At 42.4% G+C, this 16,696-nt stretch overlaps 13 protein-coding genes and 24 non-coding genes across 37 annotated transcripts, besides 1 other annotated feature; 28 read left to right on the forward strand and 9 right to left on the reverse strand. All coding sequences in view use genetic code 2, as the record gives it.

Moving 5' to 3' along the window:
• On the forward strand, nt 1–68 carry KEF62_t01. The gene has a single exon. It is a non-coding gene; the product is annotated as a tRNA-Phe (tRNA).
• On the forward strand, nt 69–1,018 carry KEF62_r02. The gene has a single exon. It is a non-coding gene; the product is annotated as a s-rRNA (ribosomal RNA).
• On the forward strand, nt 1,019–1,090 carry KEF62_t02. The gene has a single exon. It is a non-coding gene; the product is annotated as a tRNA-Val (tRNA).
• KEF62_r01 lies at nt 1,091–2,759 on the forward strand. Its single transcript has one exon. It is a non-coding gene; the product is annotated as a l-rRNA (ribosomal RNA).
• On the forward strand, nt 2,760–2,833 carry KEF62_t03. Its single transcript has one exon. It is a non-coding gene; the product is annotated as a tRNA-Leu (tRNA).
• Nucleotides 2,834–3,805, forward strand: ND1 (NADH dehydrogenase subunit 1). Its single transcript has one exon. The coding sequence runs from the start codon at nt 2,834–2,836 to the stop codon at nt 3,803–3,805; it is 972 nt and encodes a 323-aa protein (NP_008613.1).
• Nucleotides 3,806–3,807: 2 nt separating this feature from the next.
• On the forward strand, nt 3,808–3,878 carry KEF62_t04. Its single transcript has one exon. It is a non-coding gene; the product is annotated as a tRNA-Ile (tRNA).
• Nucleotides 3,878–3,948, reverse strand: KEF62_t05. The gene has a single exon. It is a non-coding gene; the product is annotated as a tRNA-Gln (tRNA).
• KEF62_t06 lies at nt 3,948–4,016 on the forward strand. The gene has a single exon. It is a non-coding gene; the product is annotated as a tRNA-Met (tRNA).
• Nucleotides 4,017–5,063, forward strand: ND2 (NADH dehydrogenase subunit 2). Its single transcript has one exon. The coding sequence runs from the start codon at nt 4,017–4,019 to the stop codon at nt 5,061–5,063; it is 1,047 nt and encodes a 348-aa protein (NP_008614.1).
• KEF62_t07 lies at nt 5,062–5,131 on the forward strand. The gene has a single exon. It is a non-coding gene; the product is annotated as a tRNA-Trp (tRNA).
• A 1-nt stretch (nt 5,132) lies between these two features.
• On the reverse strand, nt 5,133–5,201 carry KEF62_t08. The gene has a single exon. It is a non-coding gene; the product is annotated as a tRNA-Ala (tRNA).
• Nucleotides 5,202–5,203: 2 nt separating this feature from the next.
• On the reverse strand, nt 5,204–5,277 carry KEF62_t09. Its single transcript has one exon. It is a non-coding gene; the product is annotated as a tRNA-Asn (tRNA).
• A 30-nt stretch (nt 5,278–5,307) lies between these two features.
• KEF62_t10 lies at nt 5,308–5,374 on the reverse strand. The gene has a single exon. It is a non-coding gene; the product is annotated as a tRNA-Cys (tRNA).
• KEF62_t11 lies at nt 5,375–5,441 on the reverse strand. Its single transcript has one exon. It is a non-coding gene; the product is annotated as a tRNA-Tyr (tRNA).
• Nucleotide 5,442: 1 nt separating this feature from the next.
• COX1 (cytochrome c oxidase subunit I) lies at nt 5,443–6,993 on the forward strand. Its single transcript has one exon. The coding sequence runs from the start codon at nt 5,443–5,445 to the stop codon at nt 6,991–6,993; it is 1,551 nt and encodes a 516-aa protein (NP_008615.1).
• A 2-nt stretch (nt 6,994–6,995) lies between these two features.
• On the reverse strand, nt 6,996–7,066 carry KEF62_t12. Its single transcript has one exon. It is a non-coding gene; the product is annotated as a tRNA-Ser (tRNA).
• Nucleotides 7,067–7,070: 4 nt separating this feature from the next.
• On the forward strand, nt 7,071–7,136 carry KEF62_t13. The gene has a single exon. It is a non-coding gene; the product is annotated as a tRNA-Asp (tRNA).
• Nucleotides 7,137–7,150: 14 nt separating this feature from the next.
• Nucleotides 7,151–7,841, forward strand: COX2 (cytochrome c oxidase subunit II). The gene has a single exon. A coding segment is annotated over exon 1 (691 nt).
• On the forward strand, nt 7,842–7,915 carry KEF62_t14. Its single transcript has one exon. It is a non-coding gene; the product is annotated as a tRNA-Lys (tRNA).
• A 1-nt stretch (nt 7,916) lies between these two features.
• Nucleotides 7,917–8,084, forward strand: ATP8 (ATP synthase F0 subunit 8). The gene has a single exon. It carries the CDS (start codon nt 7,917–7,919, stop codon nt 8,082–8,084), a length of 168 nt encoding a protein of 55 aa, NP_008617.1.
• Nucleotides 8,075–8,758, forward strand: ATP6 (ATP synthase F0 subunit 6). Its single transcript has one exon. The coding sequence runs from the start codon at nt 8,075–8,077 to the stop codon at nt 8,756–8,758; it is 684 nt and encodes a 227-aa protein (NP_008618.1).
• COX3 (cytochrome c oxidase subunit III) lies at nt 8,758–9,543 on the forward strand. Its single transcript has one exon. It carries the CDS (start codon nt 8,758–8,760, stop codon nt 9,541–9,543), a length of 786 nt encoding a protein of 261 aa, NP_008619.1.
• On the forward strand, nt 9,544–9,611 carry KEF62_t15. The gene has a single exon. It is a non-coding gene; the product is annotated as a tRNA-Gly (tRNA).
• Nucleotide 9,612: 1 nt separating this feature from the next.
• On the forward strand, nt 9,613–9,961 carry ND3 (NADH dehydrogenase subunit 3). Its single transcript has one exon. A coding segment is annotated over exon 1 (349 nt).
• On the forward strand, nt 9,962–10,030 carry KEF62_t16. The gene has a single exon. It is a non-coding gene; the product is annotated as a tRNA-Arg (tRNA).
• ND4L (NADH dehydrogenase subunit 4L) lies at nt 10,031–10,327 on the forward strand. Its single transcript has one exon. It carries the CDS (start codon nt 10,031–10,033, stop codon nt 10,325–10,327), a length of 297 nt encoding a protein of 98 aa, NP_007817.1.
• ND4 (NADH dehydrogenase subunit 4) lies at nt 10,321–11,701 on the forward strand. The gene has a single exon. A coding segment is annotated over exon 1 (1,381 nt).
• KEF62_t17 lies at nt 11,702–11,770 on the forward strand. Its single transcript has one exon. It is a non-coding gene; the product is annotated as a tRNA-His (tRNA).
• Nucleotides 11,771–11,838, forward strand: KEF62_t18. The gene has a single exon. It is a non-coding gene; the product is annotated as a tRNA-Ser (tRNA).
• A 2-nt stretch (nt 11,839–11,840) lies between these two features.
• Nucleotides 11,841–11,913, forward strand: KEF62_t19. The gene has a single exon. It is a non-coding gene; the product is annotated as a tRNA-Leu (tRNA).
• Nucleotides 11,914–13,752, forward strand: ND5 (NADH dehydrogenase subunit 5). Its single transcript has one exon. It carries the CDS (start codon nt 11,914–11,916, stop codon nt 13,750–13,752), a length of 1,839 nt encoding a protein of 612 aa, NP_007819.1.
• ND6 (NADH dehydrogenase subunit 6) lies at nt 13,749–14,270 on the reverse strand. The gene has a single exon. It carries the CDS (start codon nt 14,268–14,270, stop codon nt 13,749–13,751), a length of 522 nt encoding a protein of 173 aa, NP_007820.1.
• On the reverse strand, nt 14,271–14,339 carry KEF62_t20. The gene has a single exon. It is a non-coding gene; the product is annotated as a tRNA-Glu (tRNA).
• A 4-nt stretch (nt 14,340–14,343) lies between these two features.
• Nucleotides 14,344–15,484, forward strand: CYTB (cytochrome b). The gene has a single exon. A coding segment is annotated over exon 1 (1,141 nt).
• On the forward strand, nt 15,485–15,555 carry KEF62_t21. Its single transcript has one exon. It is a non-coding gene; the product is annotated as a tRNA-Thr (tRNA).
• Nucleotides 15,556–15,630: 75 nt separating this feature from the next.
• Nucleotides 15,631–15,719, reverse strand: KEF62_t22. The gene has a single exon. It is a non-coding gene; the product is annotated as a tRNA-Pro (tRNA).
• Nucleotides 15,720–16,696: a sequence feature (control region).

Here is a 16,696-nt window from a genome sequence, read left to right on the forward strand (position 1 = left end):
GCTATCGTAGCTTAATTAAAGTTTAATACTGAAGATATTAGGATGGACCCTAGAAAGTCCCGAAAGCACAAAGGTTTGGTCCTGACTTTACTATCAATTGTACCCTAATTTACACATGCAAGTCTCCGCCTCCCCGTGAGAATGCCCTTAATGTCCTGCCCGGAATTAAGGAGCAGGTATCAGGCACATCTAATAGTTTACTAGCCCATAACGCCTTGCTCAGCCACACCCCTACGGGTATTCAGCAGTGATAAAATTTAAGCCATAAGTGAAAGCTTGACTTAGTTAAGGGAAAGAGGGCCGGTAAAACTCGTGCCAGCCACCGCGGTTATACGAGAGGCCCAAATTGATGAAAAACGGCGTAAAGCGTGGTTAAGAAAAAAGAGAAAATATGGCCGAACAGCTTCAAAGCAGTTATACGCATCCGAAGTCACGAAGAACAATCACGAAAGTTGCCCTAAAACCTCCGATTCCACGAAAGCCATAAAACAAACTGGGATTAGATACCCCACTATGTATGGTCGTTAACATTGATGGTTTTATACCCAAACCATCCGCCTGGGAACTACGAGCAATAGCTTAAAACCCAAAGGACTTGGCGGTGCTTTAGACCCCCCTAGAGGAGCCTGTTCTAGAACTGATAACCCCCGTTTAACCTCACCATCCTTTGTTTTCCCCGCCTATATACCACCGTCGTCAGCTTACCCTGTGAAGGAAAATAGTAAGCATAAATGCAAAGCCAAAAACGTCAGGTCGAGGTGTAGCGTATGGGATGGGAAGAAATGGGCTACATTCTCTGTTACAGAGAATACGAATTGTAATTTGAAAAAAATTACCTGAAGGAGGATTTAGCAGTAAGTAGGGACTAGAGTGCCCTGCTGAAAACGGCCCTGAAGCGCGCACACACCGCCCGTCACTCTCTCCAAATAAACCCTAGATATTACCTAAAATGCTTTTTATAATAAGGGGAGGCAAGTCGTAACATGGTAAGCGTACCGGAAGGTGCGCTTGGATGAACCAGAGCATAGCCAAGTTAGTAAAGCATCTCCCTTACACCGAGAAGTCGTCCGTGCAAATCGGACTGCCCTGATGCCTAACAGCTAGCCTCAAAAATAAAAATTTTACTATTATGGACCTAAAAACTCATAATAAACTTAAACAAATCATTTTACCCCCTGAGTACGGGCGACAGAAAAGGAGAAAAGAGCAACAGACAAAGTACCGCAAGGGAACGCTGAAAAAGAAATGAAATAAACCATTTAAGCACCAAGCAGCAGAGTTTTCTACTCGTACCTTTTGCATCATGATTTAGCAAGAAAACTACAAGCAAAGAGCCCTTTAGTTTGTAACCCCGAAACTGAGCGAGCTACTCCAAGACAGCCTATAAAGGGCAAACCCGTCTCTGTGGCAAAAGAGTGGGAAGAGCTTTGAGTAGAGGTGACAAACCTACCGAGCCCAGTTATAGCTGGTTGCCTGTGAAATGAATAGGAGTTCAGCCCTTTAAGTCTTTCCCCCCTCACCCATGCTTACGCTAAAATTGATTAAGGAAACTAAAGGCGTTAATCAAAAGGGGTACAGCCCTTTTGATAGAAGAAACAACTTTAACAGGTGACCCAAGATCATATTACCCAAGGATTTCAAATTAAGTGGGCCTAAAAGCAGCCATCTTATCAGAAAGCGTTAAAGCTCAAATTAGCCTATATCCTCATATACTGATATTACATCTCCCTCCCTGCCCCTTACCAGGCTGTCTTATGCCCCCATAAGAACAATTATGCTAAAATGAGTAATAAGAAGAATTTAATTCTTCTCCTAGCACATGTGTAAGTCGGAACGGACCTCCCACCGACTATTAATCGACCCCAAACCCAGAGGGTAATAGGTCAAAAAAACAAGAAAAACACCTATTTTATATCGTTAACCCCACACAGGTGTGCCTAAAGGAAAGACTAAAAGAGAAGGAAGGAACTCGGCAAACACAAGCCTCGCCTGTTTACCAAAAACATCGCCTCTTGCTCCAAAAATATAAGAGGTCCCGCCTGCCCTGTGACTATAAGTTTAACGGCCGCGGTATTTTGACCGTGCGAAGGTAGCGTAATCACTTGTCTTTTAAATGAAGACCTGTATGAATGGCATCACGAGGGCTTAGCTGTCTCCCATCTCCAGTCAATGAAATTGACCTCCCCGTGCAGAGGCGGGGATAATTACATAAGACGAGAAGACCCTATGGAGCTTTAGACCTAAAGTAAGTCACGTTTAACATGCTGTGATAACAGTAAAAACTTAGTGATATTTACTGAAGTGTCTTTGGTTGGGGCGACCGCGGGGTAAAACACAACCCCCATGTGGACCGGGGATATTATCCCTAATACTCAGAGCCTTCTTACTCCAAGTAACAGAAATTCTGACCTTTTCTGATCCGGTATAACCGATCAACGAACCGAGTTACCCTAGGGATAACAGCGCAATCCCCTCTCAGAGCCCATATCGACGAGGGGGTTTACGACCTCGATGTTGGATCAGGACATCCTAATGGTGCAGCCGCTATTAAGGGTTCGTTTGTTCAACGATTAAAGTCCTACGTGATCTGAGTTCAGACCGGAGTAATCCAGGTCAGTTTCTATCTATGACAAGCTCTTTTTCCAGTACGAAAGGACCGGAAAAAGGGGGCCTATGCCAAAAGCACGCCCCTCCCCTAACCGCTGAAACCCAATAAAGCGGATAAGGGGGCTTAAAAAGACCCCAAAAAGAATGGGTGTGTTAGAGTGGCAGAGCCCGGACATTGCAAAAGGCCTAAGCCCTTTCTACAGAGGTTCAAGTCCTCTCTCTAACTATGACCAATATCGTGGTTAGTTATATCCTCAACCCGCTCATTTATATAGTGCCCGTTCTTCTGGCCGTTGCTTTCTTAACCCTAATTGAACGCAAGGTCTTAGGCTATATACAGCTACGAAAGGGGCCTAATATTGTTGGTCCTTACGGACTCCTTCAACCTATTGCTGATGGTGTAAAATTATTTATTAAGGAACCCATTCGACCTTCAACCTCCTCTCCCTCCCTCTTCGTTTTGCCAGTACTTGCACTAACTCTTGCATTAACACTTTGAGCCCCTATACCTATGCCCTTTCCTGTAGCTGATCTTAATCTAAGCATTCTCTTTGTTCTTGCCCTTTCAAGTCTCGCCGTTTACTCGATTCTGGGTTCCGGCTGGGCCTCAAATTCAAAATACGCACTAGTAGGGGCCCTTCGTGCTGTTGCTCAAACTATTTCATACGAAGTAAGTCTCGGCTTAATTTTGCTCAGTGTTATTATCTTTTCTGGCGGCTTTACACTTCAGACATTTAGTACGACTCAAGAAGCAACATGGCTTGCCCTCCCAGCATGACCCTTGGCAGCCATATGATATATTTCCACACTAGAAGAAACAAATCGAGCCCCATTTGATCTGACAGAGGGGGAATCTGAGCTCGTTTCCGGCTTTAATGTAGAATATGCAGGGGGACCCTTCGCATTATTTTTCCTAGCAGAATACGCTAACATTCTCCTTATAAACACGCTATCAGCTGTACTATTTCTGGGCTCTTCCTATTCCACCACAATGCCCGAATTTACATCATTAACCCTTATAACCAAAGCAGCCCTCTTATCCATGGTTTTCCTCTGAGTACGAGCATCTTACCCGCGTTTTCGTTATGACCAACTAATACATCTAGTATGAAAAAACTTTTTACCTCTAACTTTGGCACTAGTGATTTGACATCTATCCCTCTCGACAGCATGCGCTGGACTTCCACCCCATGCCTAGCGGGAGTTGTGCCTGAAGTAAAGGGACCACTTTGATAGGGTGAATCATAAGGGTTAAAGTCCCTTCAACTCCTTAGAAAAAGGGGGCTCGAACCCATCCACAGGAGATCAAAACTCCTAGTGCTTCCACTACACCACTTTCTAGTAAAGTCAGCTAAAATAGCTCTTGGGCCCATACCCCGAACATGTTGGTTAAATTCCTTCCTTTGCTAATGAACCCCTTTATTCTCTCTATCCTCTTATTAAGCCTGGGCCTAGGTACAACGCTTACCTTCGCAAGCTCCCACTGGCTATTAGCCTGAATAGGCCTAGAGATTAGTACTTTAGCTATTATCCCTCTAATATCTCAACACCACCACCCCCGCGCAGTAGAGGCTACAACAAAATATTTTATTACCCAAGCAGCTGCAGCTGCCCTAATTTTATTTGCTAGCACTACAAACGCATGAATCACTGGCCAGTGAGACATTAATTTTGATCTTCACTTTTTCCCAGCTTCTATACTTACTATGGCCTTAGCCCTAAAAATAGGTCTAGCCCCAGTACACTTCTGGTTACCAGAAGTTCTTCAAGGGCTTGACCTAACGACAGGACTAATTTTATCTACCTGACAGAAATTAGCACCCTTTATCCTAATGTGCCAAATTATGCCAGTAAACTCTAGCTTAATTACTTTTCTAGGTGTAACCTCAACGCTAGTCGGAGGGTGAGGTGGATTAAACCAAACCCAACTACGTAAAATCTTGGCCTATTCATCAATCGCACATCTTGGCTGAATAATCCTTGTAATGCAATTTAATCAACAACTGGCTCTTCTAGCCTTAATTATTTATATCCCTATAACTTTCTCAACTTTTATAATTTTTAAAACTAATTCTTCTACCACGGTAAATACCCTAGCTGCCTCGTGAGCTAAGACCCCTGCCCTTACAGCAATCACCCCAATAATTCTTCTTTCTTTAGGAGGCCTCCCCCCTCTCTCTGGCTTTATGCCTAAGTGAATAATTCTCCAAGAATTAACAAAACAAGATATCCCTTTAACCGCCTCAATTGCTGCCTTAAGTGCGCTATTAAGCCTTTACTTTTATCTCCGGGTGTCCTATGCAATGACTTTAACTATTTCACCTAATAACCTCAATGCAACAACTCCTTGACGGCTGCAAACAACAGCATCTACCTTACCTCTCGCTATTTCAGCAACAATCTCTGCTATGCTCTTGCCCCTGGCCCCCGCAACCTTAGCTTTACTGTCCCTTTAGGGGCTTAGGATAAACTAGACCAAGGGCCTTCAAAGCCCTCAGCGGAGGTGAAAATCCTCCAGCCCCTGATAAGATCTGCAGGACACTACCCCACATCTTCTGTATGCAAAACAAATACTTTAATTAAGCTAAGACCTTTTCTAGACAGAAAGGCCTCGATCCTTTAAACTCTTAGTTAACAGCTAAGCACTCAAACCAGCGAGCATCTATCTACTTTCCCCGCTGTAACGCGGGGAAGCGGGGGAAAGTCCCGGCAAACTGTAAGTCTGCTTCTTCAGATTTGCAATCTGACGTGGTAACACTCCAGAACTTGGCAAGAAGAGGGCTCAAACCTCTGTATGTGGGGTTACAATCCACCGCTTACTCAGCCATCCTACCTGTGGCAATCACCCGCTGATTTTTCTCGACCAATCACAAAGACATTGGCACCCTTTATCTCGTATTTGGTGCCTGAGCCGGCATAGTCGGAACAGCCCTAAGCCTGCTCATTCGAGCAGAGCTAAGTCAACCTGGTGCACTTCTTGGTGATGATCAAATTTATAATGTGATCGTTACAGCGCACGCTTTCGTAATAATTTTCTTTATAGTAATACCACTAATAATTGGAGGCTTTGGGAACTGACTCATTCCTCTAATGATCGGTGCACCAGATATAGCTTTCCCTCGAATAAATAACATAAGCTTCTGACTTCTTCCTCCATCTTTCCTGCTCCTTTTAGCATCCTCTGGTGTAGAAGCTGGGGCTGGAACAGGCTGAACTCTCTATCCACCTTTAGCCGGAAACCTCGCTCATGCTGGGGCATCTGTTGATCTCACTATTTTTTCTCTTCATCTAGCAGGGATTTCATCAATTCTTGGGGCAATTAATTTTATTACCACAATTATTAATATGAAACCTCCGGCAATTTCACAGTACCAAACACCCCTATTTGTTTGAGCAGTACTAATTACAGCTGTGCTTCTACTATTATCTCTCCCCGTCTTAGCAGCTGGTATCACAATACTTCTAACTGACCGTAATCTTAATACTTCTTTCTTTGACCCTGCTGGAGGAGGTGATCCCATTTTATACCAACACTTATTCTGATTCTTCGGGCATCCCGAAGTTTATATTCTTATTTTACCCGGCTTCGGAATAATTTCCCACATCGTAGCATACTACTCAGGTAAAAAAGAACCCTTCGGGTATATGGGTATAGTCTGAGCTATGATGGCTATTGGCCTCCTTGGCTTTATTGTATGAGCCCATCACATGTTTACAGTCGGAATGGACGTAGACACACGTGCTTACTTTACATCTGCAACTATAATTATTGCCATTCCAACAGGTGTAAAAGTCTTTAGCTGATTAGCAACTTTACATGGGGGCTCAATTAAATGAGAGACACCCCTACTCTGAGCCCTAGGTTTCATTTTCCTCTTTACAGTCGGGGGCTTAACAGGAATTGTACTAGCTAATTCTTCCCTAGATATTGTGCTCCATGACACGTATTACGTAGTAGCCCATTTCCACTACGTTTTATCTATAGGAGCTGTCTTTGCTATTATAGCAGCCTTTGTACATTGATTCCCGCTATTTACAGGCTATACACTTCATGATACTTGAACAAAAATTCATTTCGGGGTAATATTTGTAGGTGTAAATCTTACATTTTTCCCCCAGCATTTCCTAGGTCTTGCAGGAATACCACGACGGTACTCAGACTACCCTGATGCCTACACACTATGAAACACAGTCTCTTCTATCGGCTCTCTAATTTCCCTAATGGCCGTAATCATGTTCCTATTTATTCTGTGAGAAGCTTTCGCTGCCAAACGGGAAGTAATAGCAGTTGAAATAACTATAACTAACGTTGAGTGACTCCACGGGTGTCCCCCTCCCTACCACACATTCGAGGAACCCGCATTCGTTCAAATTCAAACCCGCTAGCCCGAGAAAGGAGGGAATCGAACCCCCATCTACTGGTTTCAAGCCAATCACATGACCACTCTGTCACTTTCTTCATGGGCTACTGGTGAAATATCACACTGCCTTGTCAAGGCAGAATTGTGGGTTAAAACCCCGCGTAGCCTTAGCGAAAGCTAGTATGGCACACCCCTCACAACTAGGATTCCAAGACGCGGCATCACCCGTAATAGAAGAGTTACTACACTTCCATGATCACGCCCTAATAATCGTATTTTTAATTAGTACTCTTGTACTTTACATTATTGTCGCAATAGTCTCCACTAAATTAACCAACAAATATATTTTAGATTCTCAAGAAATTGAGATTATCTGAACAGTTCTCCCAGCTGTTATTCTTATTTTAATTGCCCTTCCATCATTACGAATTCTTTATCTCATAGACGAAATTAATGACCCGCATCTTACTATTAAAGCAATGGGCCACCAATGATATTGAAGCTACGAGTATACCGATTACGAAGACCTCGGCTTTGACTCTTATATAATCCCCACACAAGACTTAGCCCCCGGTCAGTTTCGACTATTAGAGGCCGACCATCGTATGGTTGTCCCAGTTGAATCCCCAATTCGAATCCTAATTTCAGCAGAAGATGTCCTTCACTCATGAGCAGTCCCAGCCCTAGGAATTAAGATAGACGCAGTACCTGGACGTCTAAATCAAACAGCCTTTATTACTTCCCGTCCCGGAGTTTTCTACGGACAATGTTCAGAAATTTGTGGTGCAAACCATAGCTTTATACCTATCGTAGTCGAAGCAGTTCCTCTAGAACACTTTGAATCATGATCATCTTTAATACTTGAAGACGCCTCACTAAGAAGCTAATATGGGTTAAGCACCAGCCTTTTAAGCTGGAAGCAGGTGACTCCCAACCACCCTTAATGAAATGCCCCAGTTAAACCCCGCCCCCTGATTTATAATCTTCATGTTTACATGAGCAATTTTCCTAACTATTCTTCCCCCAAAAGTAATAGCACACACTTTCCCAAATGAACCTTCTCCCCAAGGTATAACAACTCCTAAAACTGCCCCCTGAAACTGACCATGACACTAAGCCTCTTTGACCAATTTTCTAGCCCTTCATTCCTCGGAATTCCCATAATTTTAATAGCCTTAGCTTTACCCTGACTTTTAATTCCTACACCTACTTCCCGATGACTAAGCAATCGAGTTGTATCTCTACAAGGATGGTTTATCGCCCGCTTTACTAATCAACTCTTTTTACCTCTAAATGTGGGAGGACACAAATGAGCTCCTCTTCTTGCCTCACTAATAATGTTTTTACTCACTCTAAATATGTTAGGCTTAATACCATATATCTTCACTCCTACAACACAGCTTTCTCTTAATTTAGGTTTAGCTGTTCCTCTATGATTAGCAACTGTCCTTATCGGCATACGAAATCAACCAACTCATGCACTAGGTCATTTCCTCCCAGAGGGCACCCCTACAGCCCTAATTCCTATTCTAATTATTATGCAAACAATTAGTTTATTCATTCGCCCTCTCGCTTTAGGTGTGCGGCTTACAGCTAATCTTACAGCAGGTCATTTACTAATTCATCTAATTTCCTCAGCAGTCTTTGTTCTTATACCTATAATACCTGTAGTCGCTATTCTTACAGCAGTTCTCCTTCTATTACTTACTATACTCGAAGTAGCCGTTGCAATAATTCAAGCCTACGTATTTATTCTTTTACTAAGTCTCTATCTACAAGAAAACGTTTAATGACCCACCAAGCTCATGCATACCACATAGTAGACCCCAGCCCTTGACCCCTAACAGGCGCAGTAGCTGCACTTTTAATGACATCTGGCCTTGCCGTATGGTTCCATTTTCATTCAACAACCCTAATAGCTTTAGGAACAGTCCTTCTTTTATTAACAATATATCAGTGATGACGGGATATTATCCGAGAGGGGACCTTTCAGGGCCACCATACTCCCCCAGTCCAAAAAGGGCTTCGATATGGTATAATTTTATTTATTACATCAGAAGTCTTCTTTTTTCTAGGCTTCTTCTGAGCTTTCTATCACGCAAGCCTTGCACCCACCCCCGAACTAGGTGGCTGCTGACCTCCCACAGGCATCACTACCCTAGACCCATTTGAAGTCCCCTTATTAAATACTGCAGTCCTTTTAGCCTCTGGAGTTACTGTAACCTGAGCTCACCACAGTATTATAGAGGGTGAACGAAAACAAGCAATCCACTCCCTTACCCTCACAATCCTTTTAGGCTTTTATTTCACTTTCCTTCAAGGACTGGAGTACTATGATGCACCTTTCACAATTGCTGACGGAGTCTACGGCTCAACTTTTTTTGTTGCTACTGGCTTTCACGGTCTCCACGTAATTATTGGCTCAACATTCTTAGCTGTGTGTTTACTTCGTCAAATTCGTTATCATTTTACATCCGAACACCACTTCGGCTTTGAAGCAGCAGCATGATACTGACATTTTGTAGATGTTGTCTGACTCTTCCTATATATCTCAATCTATTGATGAGGCTCATAATCTTTCTAGTACTAAGGAGTATAAGTGGCTTCCAACCACACGGTCTTGGTTAGAGTCCAAGGAAAGATAATGAACTTAATCTCAACAGTTATCCTTATTGCCTCAGCTTTATCTTTAATTCTTATTCTAGTCTCATTTTGATTGCCTCAACTAAGCCCTGACTACGAAAAGCTATCTCCCTACGAGTGCGGATTTGATCCTTTAGGGAGTGCCCGTCTCCCTTTTTCCCTACGATTTTTTCTAATCGCCATTTTGTTCCTTCTCTTTGACCTGGAAATTGCGCTTCTCCTCCCCCTTCCATGAGGAGATCAACTGAGTAACCCCACCTTAACATTTATGTGAGCAACCTCTGTACTAGCCCTACTAACACTCGGTCTTATTTACGAATGACTTCAAGGAGGCCTTGAATGAGCTGAATAGGTGATTAGTCTAAGTAAAATACTTGATTTCGGCTCAAGAGTCTGTGGTTAAAGTCCACAATTGCCTAATGACCCCCACTCACTTTACAATCTCCTCAGCCTTTCTATTAGGTATAATAGGCTTAGCGTTTCATCGAACACATCTCCTCTCTGCCCTTCTCTGTTTAGAAGCCATAATACTTGCCCTATTTATTGCACTCTCCCTCTGGTCCTTGCAGTTAGATGCCACTGGCTGTTCAACTGCCCCCATACTTATGCTTGCTTTCTCCGCTTGTGAAGCAAGTGCTGGACTAGCCCTACTTGTAGCCACAGCCCGAACACACGGGACAGACCACATACAAGCCTTAAATCTTCTACAATGCTAAAAATCCTAATTCCTACTTTATTTCTTCTCCCAACAACCTGATTAACGTCAAGTAAATGACTTTGACCTACTGCTCTAACCCAAAGCATATTAATTGCCTTAGGCAGTATTACCTGACTAAATAATACTACGGATACCGGATGGACTGCTCTTAACTCATATATTGGCACAGACCCCCTATCAACACCTCTACTTGTCCTTTCATGTTGACTTCTTCCGCTAATACTCCTTGCAAGTCAAAATCATCTTTCGTCAGAACCTATAAACCGCCAACGTATATACATCACCCTTCTTGCTACCCTGCAGCTTTTTCTTATTCTAGCCTTTGGTGCTACAGAAATAATTATATTCTATGTTATATTTGAAGCAACTTTAATTCCTACTCTTCTAGTAATTACTCGCTGAGGTAATCACACAGAACGGCTTAATGCAGGGACTTATTTTTTATTTTATACATTAGCGGGATCTCTACCTCTTTTAGTTGCACTCCTTATACTTCAAAACAACACAGGGACTTTATCGCTTCTAATTATTCCTTATGCTAAGCCCCTACTACTAATGCCCTTCGGTAGTAAAATCTGATGAGCTGCTTGCATGATCGCTTTCTTAGTAAAAATACCTCTCTATGGAATACATCTTTGACTTCCCAAAGCCCATGTAGAAGCACCTGTTGCAGGCTCAATAGTTCTTGCTGCTGTTCTATTAAAACTAGGGGGATACGGGATGATACGACTGATGATTGTACTTGATCCTCTCTCCAAAGAAATAGTTTACCCTTTTATTGTTCTCGCTCTTTGAGGTGTAATCATTACAGGTTCAATCTGTTTACGTCAAACTGACCTGAAATCTCTAATTGCCTACTCCTCTGTTAGTCACATAGGCCTAGTAGCAGGGGGAATTTTAATTCAGACCCCTTGGGGATTTACAGGGGCATTAATTCTAATGATTGCTCATGGCTTAGCCTCATCAGCTTTATTCTGCCTTGCTAACACCAACTACGAACGGACTCATAGCCGGACAATACTTTTAGCCCGAGGACTTCAAATTGCCCTTCCACTTATGACCACATGATGATTTATTGCTAGCTTAGCTAACCTCGCTCTCCCTCCTCTTCCTAATCTAATGGGGGAACTAATAATTCTCACCTCCCTTTTTAACTGGTCTGCATGAACTCTAATTCTTACCGGGATTGGAACTCTAATTACAGCTGCCTACTCCCTGTATATATTCCTAATAAGTCAGCGAGGGCCTCTGCCTCAACATATGCTCGCCCTTCCTCCTTCCTACACACGAGAGCATTTGTTAATAGCTCTTCACCTAATTCCCCTTTTACTTATTATTCTTAAGCCCGCCCTTCTATGAGGCTGATTTGCCTGTAGATTTAGTTTAACCAAGACATTAGATTGTGATTCTAAAAATAGAGGTTAAACCCCTCTAATCCACCGAGAGAGGCCCGACGGCAATGAAGACTGCTAACTATCACCCCCTTGGTTAGACCCCAAGGCTCCCTCGAAGCTCCTAAAGGATAATAGCTCATCCGTTGGTCTTAGGAACCAAAAACTCTTGGTGCAACTCCAAGTAGCAGCTATGCACCCTACAACTTTAATATATACTTCAAGCCTTTTATTAATATTTGCTGTTCTTCTTTACCCACTTTTAGTAACCTTTACATCTCTACCATTAAACAATGATTGAGCCTCATCACACGCAAAAACAGCAGTAAAGTCTGCTTTCTTAATTAGCTTGGCTCCCCTTTCTCTTTTTCTAAGCACAGGTATAGAGGCTGTAACTTCTTCGTGAACCTGAATAGTCACAACTACCCTAGATATTACCTTAAGCTTTAAGTTCGACCACTATTCTATTATTTTTATTCCTATTGCCCTATATGTTACTTGATCTATTTTAGAATTTGCTACATGATATATGCATTCCGACCCTTTCATAAATCGATTTTTCAAATATCTTCTAACCTTTTTGGTAGCAATGCTAATCCTAGTTTCTGCTAATAACCTGTTTCAGCTATTTATTGGCTGAGAGGGTGTTGGAATTATATCTTTCTTACTAATTGGGTGATGACACGGCCGAGCAGATGCAAATACCGCAGCCCTTCAGGCTGTTCTTTATAACCGAGTCGGGGATATCGGTTTAATCCTAGGTATGGCATGACTAGCTACTAACGTTAACAGCTGGGATATTCAACAAATATTTATTTTAAGCAAGAATTTGGACATAACTCTCCCTCTACTCGGTTTAATCTTGGCTGCCACTGGTAAATCCGCCCAGTTTGGACTTCACCCATGACTACCAGCCGCAATAGAAGGTCCAACGCCAGTGTCTGCCCTACTTCATTCTAGCACAATAGTTGTAGCAGGAATTTTTCTCCTAATTCGGATGAGCCCTCTTATAGAAAATAATCAGACTGCACTAACTCTCTGTCTCTGTCTAGGAGCCTTAACCACTATATTTACTGCTACTTGTGCTCTAACCCAAAACGATATTAAGAAAATCGTTGCTTTTTCAACCTCTAGCCAACTTGGTCTAATAATAGTAACTATTGGATTAAACCAACCGCAATTAGCCTTTCTTCATATTTGCACTCACGCATTCTTCAAAGCAATATTATTTTTATGTTCTGGTTCAGTAATTCATAGCCTAAACGATGAACAAGATATTCGGAAAATAGGAGGACTTCATCATTTAGCCCCCTTTACCTCCTCCTGCCTCACCGTGGGAAGCCTGGCCTTAACGGGGACCCCCTTCCTAGCAGGCTTCTTCTCCAAAGATGCAATTATTGAAGCACTAAACACATCTCACGTAAACGCCTGAGCCCTTACCCTAACACTTATTGCCACCTCCTTTACTGCTATTTATAGCCTTCGAGTTATCTTTTTTGTTACTATGGGCACACCCCGCTTTTTACCCCTTTCCCCCATCAATGAAAATAACCCAGCAGTAATTAATCCCCTCAAACGCTTAGCGTGAGGCGGTATCTTTGGGGGCCTATTAGTGATACTTAATATTAACCTTTTTAAAACACCTGTATTAACAATACCTGCAGAACTAAAACTTGCAGCTTTAGCTGTTTCAATTCTCGGATTATTAACCGCGCTTGAATTAGCAACTCTAACAAGCAAACAATTTAAAGTTACACCTCTACGAACTCCGCACCACTTCTCTACATCTTTAGGGTTCGTCCCAGCAATTATTCACCGCCAAATTCCTCAACTCAGCCTCCTTCTAGGACAAAAAATTGCTAGCCAGATAGTAGATCAGACATGACTAGAAAAGACTGGTCCCAAAGCTATTGCTAATGCTACCACCCCTCTAGCCTCTGCAACAAGCAACATACAACAAGGATTAATTAAGACCTACCTGACCCTATTCCTTATAACCCTTGTTCTAGTCACTCTTATTTCCGCCACCTAAACGGCACGCAGCGCTCCCCGGGCCAGGCCCCGAGTTAATTCTAGTACTACTAAGAGTGTTAGCAAGAGGACTCACGCACTTACTACAAGTAATCCGCCACCTAAAGAATATATTAGAGCTACACCACCCGAGTCTGCAGCCACAACAGAAAATTCAATTAACTCATCTACAGGTACTCACATCCCCTCATATCACCCTCCCCAAAATCAAGAGCCTGCACCCACAACTAATAGTAAATAACCTAACACAGATCCTAATACCGATCACTCCCCCCATGCTTCGGGGTAAGGCTCTGCAGCTAAAGCTGCACAATAAGCAAACACAACAAGCATGCCCCCAAGATAAATTAAGAAAAGCACAAGGGACAAGAAGGACCCTCCATGCCCTATTAATACCACACATCCTACGCCTGCTACTAAGACCAGTCCTAAAGCAGCGAAATACGGGGAAGGGTTTGAGGCTACCGAAATAACACCAAGAACTATCCCAATTAAAAGAGTCAATATAATATACGCCATAATTCCTGCCCGGATCTTAACCAGGACTAATGATATGAAAAACCACCGTTGTTATTCAACTACAAGAACCTTAATGGCCAGCCTTCGGAAAACCCATCCAATCCTAAAAATTGCTAATAGCGCATTAGTTGATCTCCCCGCCCCCTCCAATATCTCAGTATGATGAAATTTTGGCTCTCTTCTAGGCCTTTGCTTAATTACTCAACTTCTAACAGGACTATTTCTAGCCATACACTATACCTCAGACATCGAGACAGCCTTCTCATCCGTAGTCCACATCTGTCGTGATGTAAACTACGGCTGACTAATTCGGAATATACATGCTAATGGTGCCTCTTTCTTTTTCATTTGTCTTTATATGCACATTGCCCGAGGTCTCTATTATGGTTCCTATCTTTTTGTAGAGACATGAAACATCGGGGTTGTCCTTTTCCTTTTAGTAATAATAACCTCTTTCGTAGGTTATGTCCTCCCCTGAGGACAAATATCATTCTGAGGAGCTACCGTAATTACGAATTTAATATCTACTGTTCCTTATGTAGGTGATGCCTTAGTTCAATGGATCTGAGGAGGTTTCTCAGTAGATAATGCTACCCTAACTCGGTTTTTTGCATTCCATTTCTTATTCCCCTTTGTTGTTGCTGCTTTTACAATACTCCACCTACTTTTTCTCCATGAAACAGGCTCAAATAATCCCACAGGAATCAATTCAAATGCAGACAAAATTCCATTCCACCCATATTTCACCTACAAAGACCTGCTTGGCTTTGCTGTGATGCTTCTGGGCTTAACCGCCCTCGCCCTCTTCGCACCTAATTTACTCGGAGATCCAGATAATTTCACCCCTGCTAACCCCATCGTTACCCCACCTCATGTTAAGCCCGAATGATATTTCTTGTTTGCCTATGCCATCTTACGCTCTATTCCAAATAAGCTAGGTGGCGTACTTGCACTCCTATTCTCGATTCTAGTCCTCATGGTTGTACCCTTTCTCCATACGTCAAAACAACGAGGTTTAACATTCCGCCCTCTTACCCAAATACTATTCTGAGTCCTCGTTGCAGATATACTAGTTCTTACATGAATTGGAGGCGTACCTGTAGAACACCCCTTCATTATCATCGGACAAGTGGCATCAGTACTATATTTCTCCCTCTTCCTAGTTTTATTCCCCCTTGCAGGAATAACTGAAAATAAGGCCCTTGAATGAAACTGCCCTAGTAGCTCAGTATAGAGCGCCGGCCTTGTAAGCCGGAGGCCGGGGGCTAAATTCCTCCCTAGTGCTACATCTAATTATTACCGGAGGACGCCCCATAATTCATCATCCACCGGAGGCTGCCCCATGGATCAAAATACCACTCAGAGGGAAGAGATTTTAACTCCCACCACTAGCTCCCAAAGCTAGAATTCTAAATTAAACTACCCTCTGAATACCACTAAATAATCGCCGCCGCCCTTTTTAAAATCTGAATACCACTAAATAATCGCCGCCGCCCTTTTTAAAATCTGAATACCACTAAATAATCGCCGCCGCCCTTTTTAAAATCTGAATACCACTAAATAATCGCCGCCGCCCTTTTTAAAATATTGATTTTCGCTTGAGCTTACCCCTCCTTTTTTCTCCCCCCCCCCCTGCCTCATAATATGTCCTAGAGATCATATTCTTTTTAGTAAATTATTATTTATACATATGTATAATCACCATTAATTAAGTTAACCATACAAGGAGAAATAATCATGAAAAGTCAAGCATTCAGGATAAAACAACAATATATTTATAGAACAAATATGGTTATTTTAACCAATTTATGGAATTTAGTGCAAGAAATTGTAAACATAACCGGACTTTCCTTGCCAAGGCAAACTGTCCAATGAAGGTGAGGGACACGTATTGAAGACCTGCATTCCGTAACACGTTTCCTGGCTATTCTGCCTAGCTTCAGGTCCATTGCTTGACAATCGCTCATAATTTGCACTTTTGTACATCTCTTAATGTCTATACACATATATACTATAATCACTCCCCATGCCGGGCGTTCTTTCTAATGGGCTACGGGTTTCTTTTTTTTTCTTCAAGTCATTTGACATTTCAGCAGTGCAGAGCGTCGACGCCGGACAAGGTGGAGCTAGTCCTCGGTTTATAGATATATAAAATTATTTATTTAGGTCCCCATAAAGAATAATTACATTAAAGTTTTTCAAGAGCATAAGGCTAAAAATTTTCTCGATGAGTCCCTAATATCTACATTTTACCCCCTTTGTTTTTGTGCGTAAACCCCCCCTCCCCCCAGTTCTCCTGAGATTACTAATATTCCTGTAAACCCCCCGGAAACAGGAAAATCCCTAGAACTGAGTTTTTTTTATCAAAATATGACCAATAATGTATAAATTTGTTGTTATTGCATTATTGCAAATTATTAAAATTT

Source organism: Gadus morhua, mitochondrion (genome assembly GCF_902167405.1).
Source record: "Gadus morhua mitochondrion, complete genome".
Taxonomy (NCBI): domain Eukaryota; kingdom Metazoa; phylum Chordata; class Actinopteri; order Gadiformes; family Gadidae; genus Gadus; species Gadus morhua.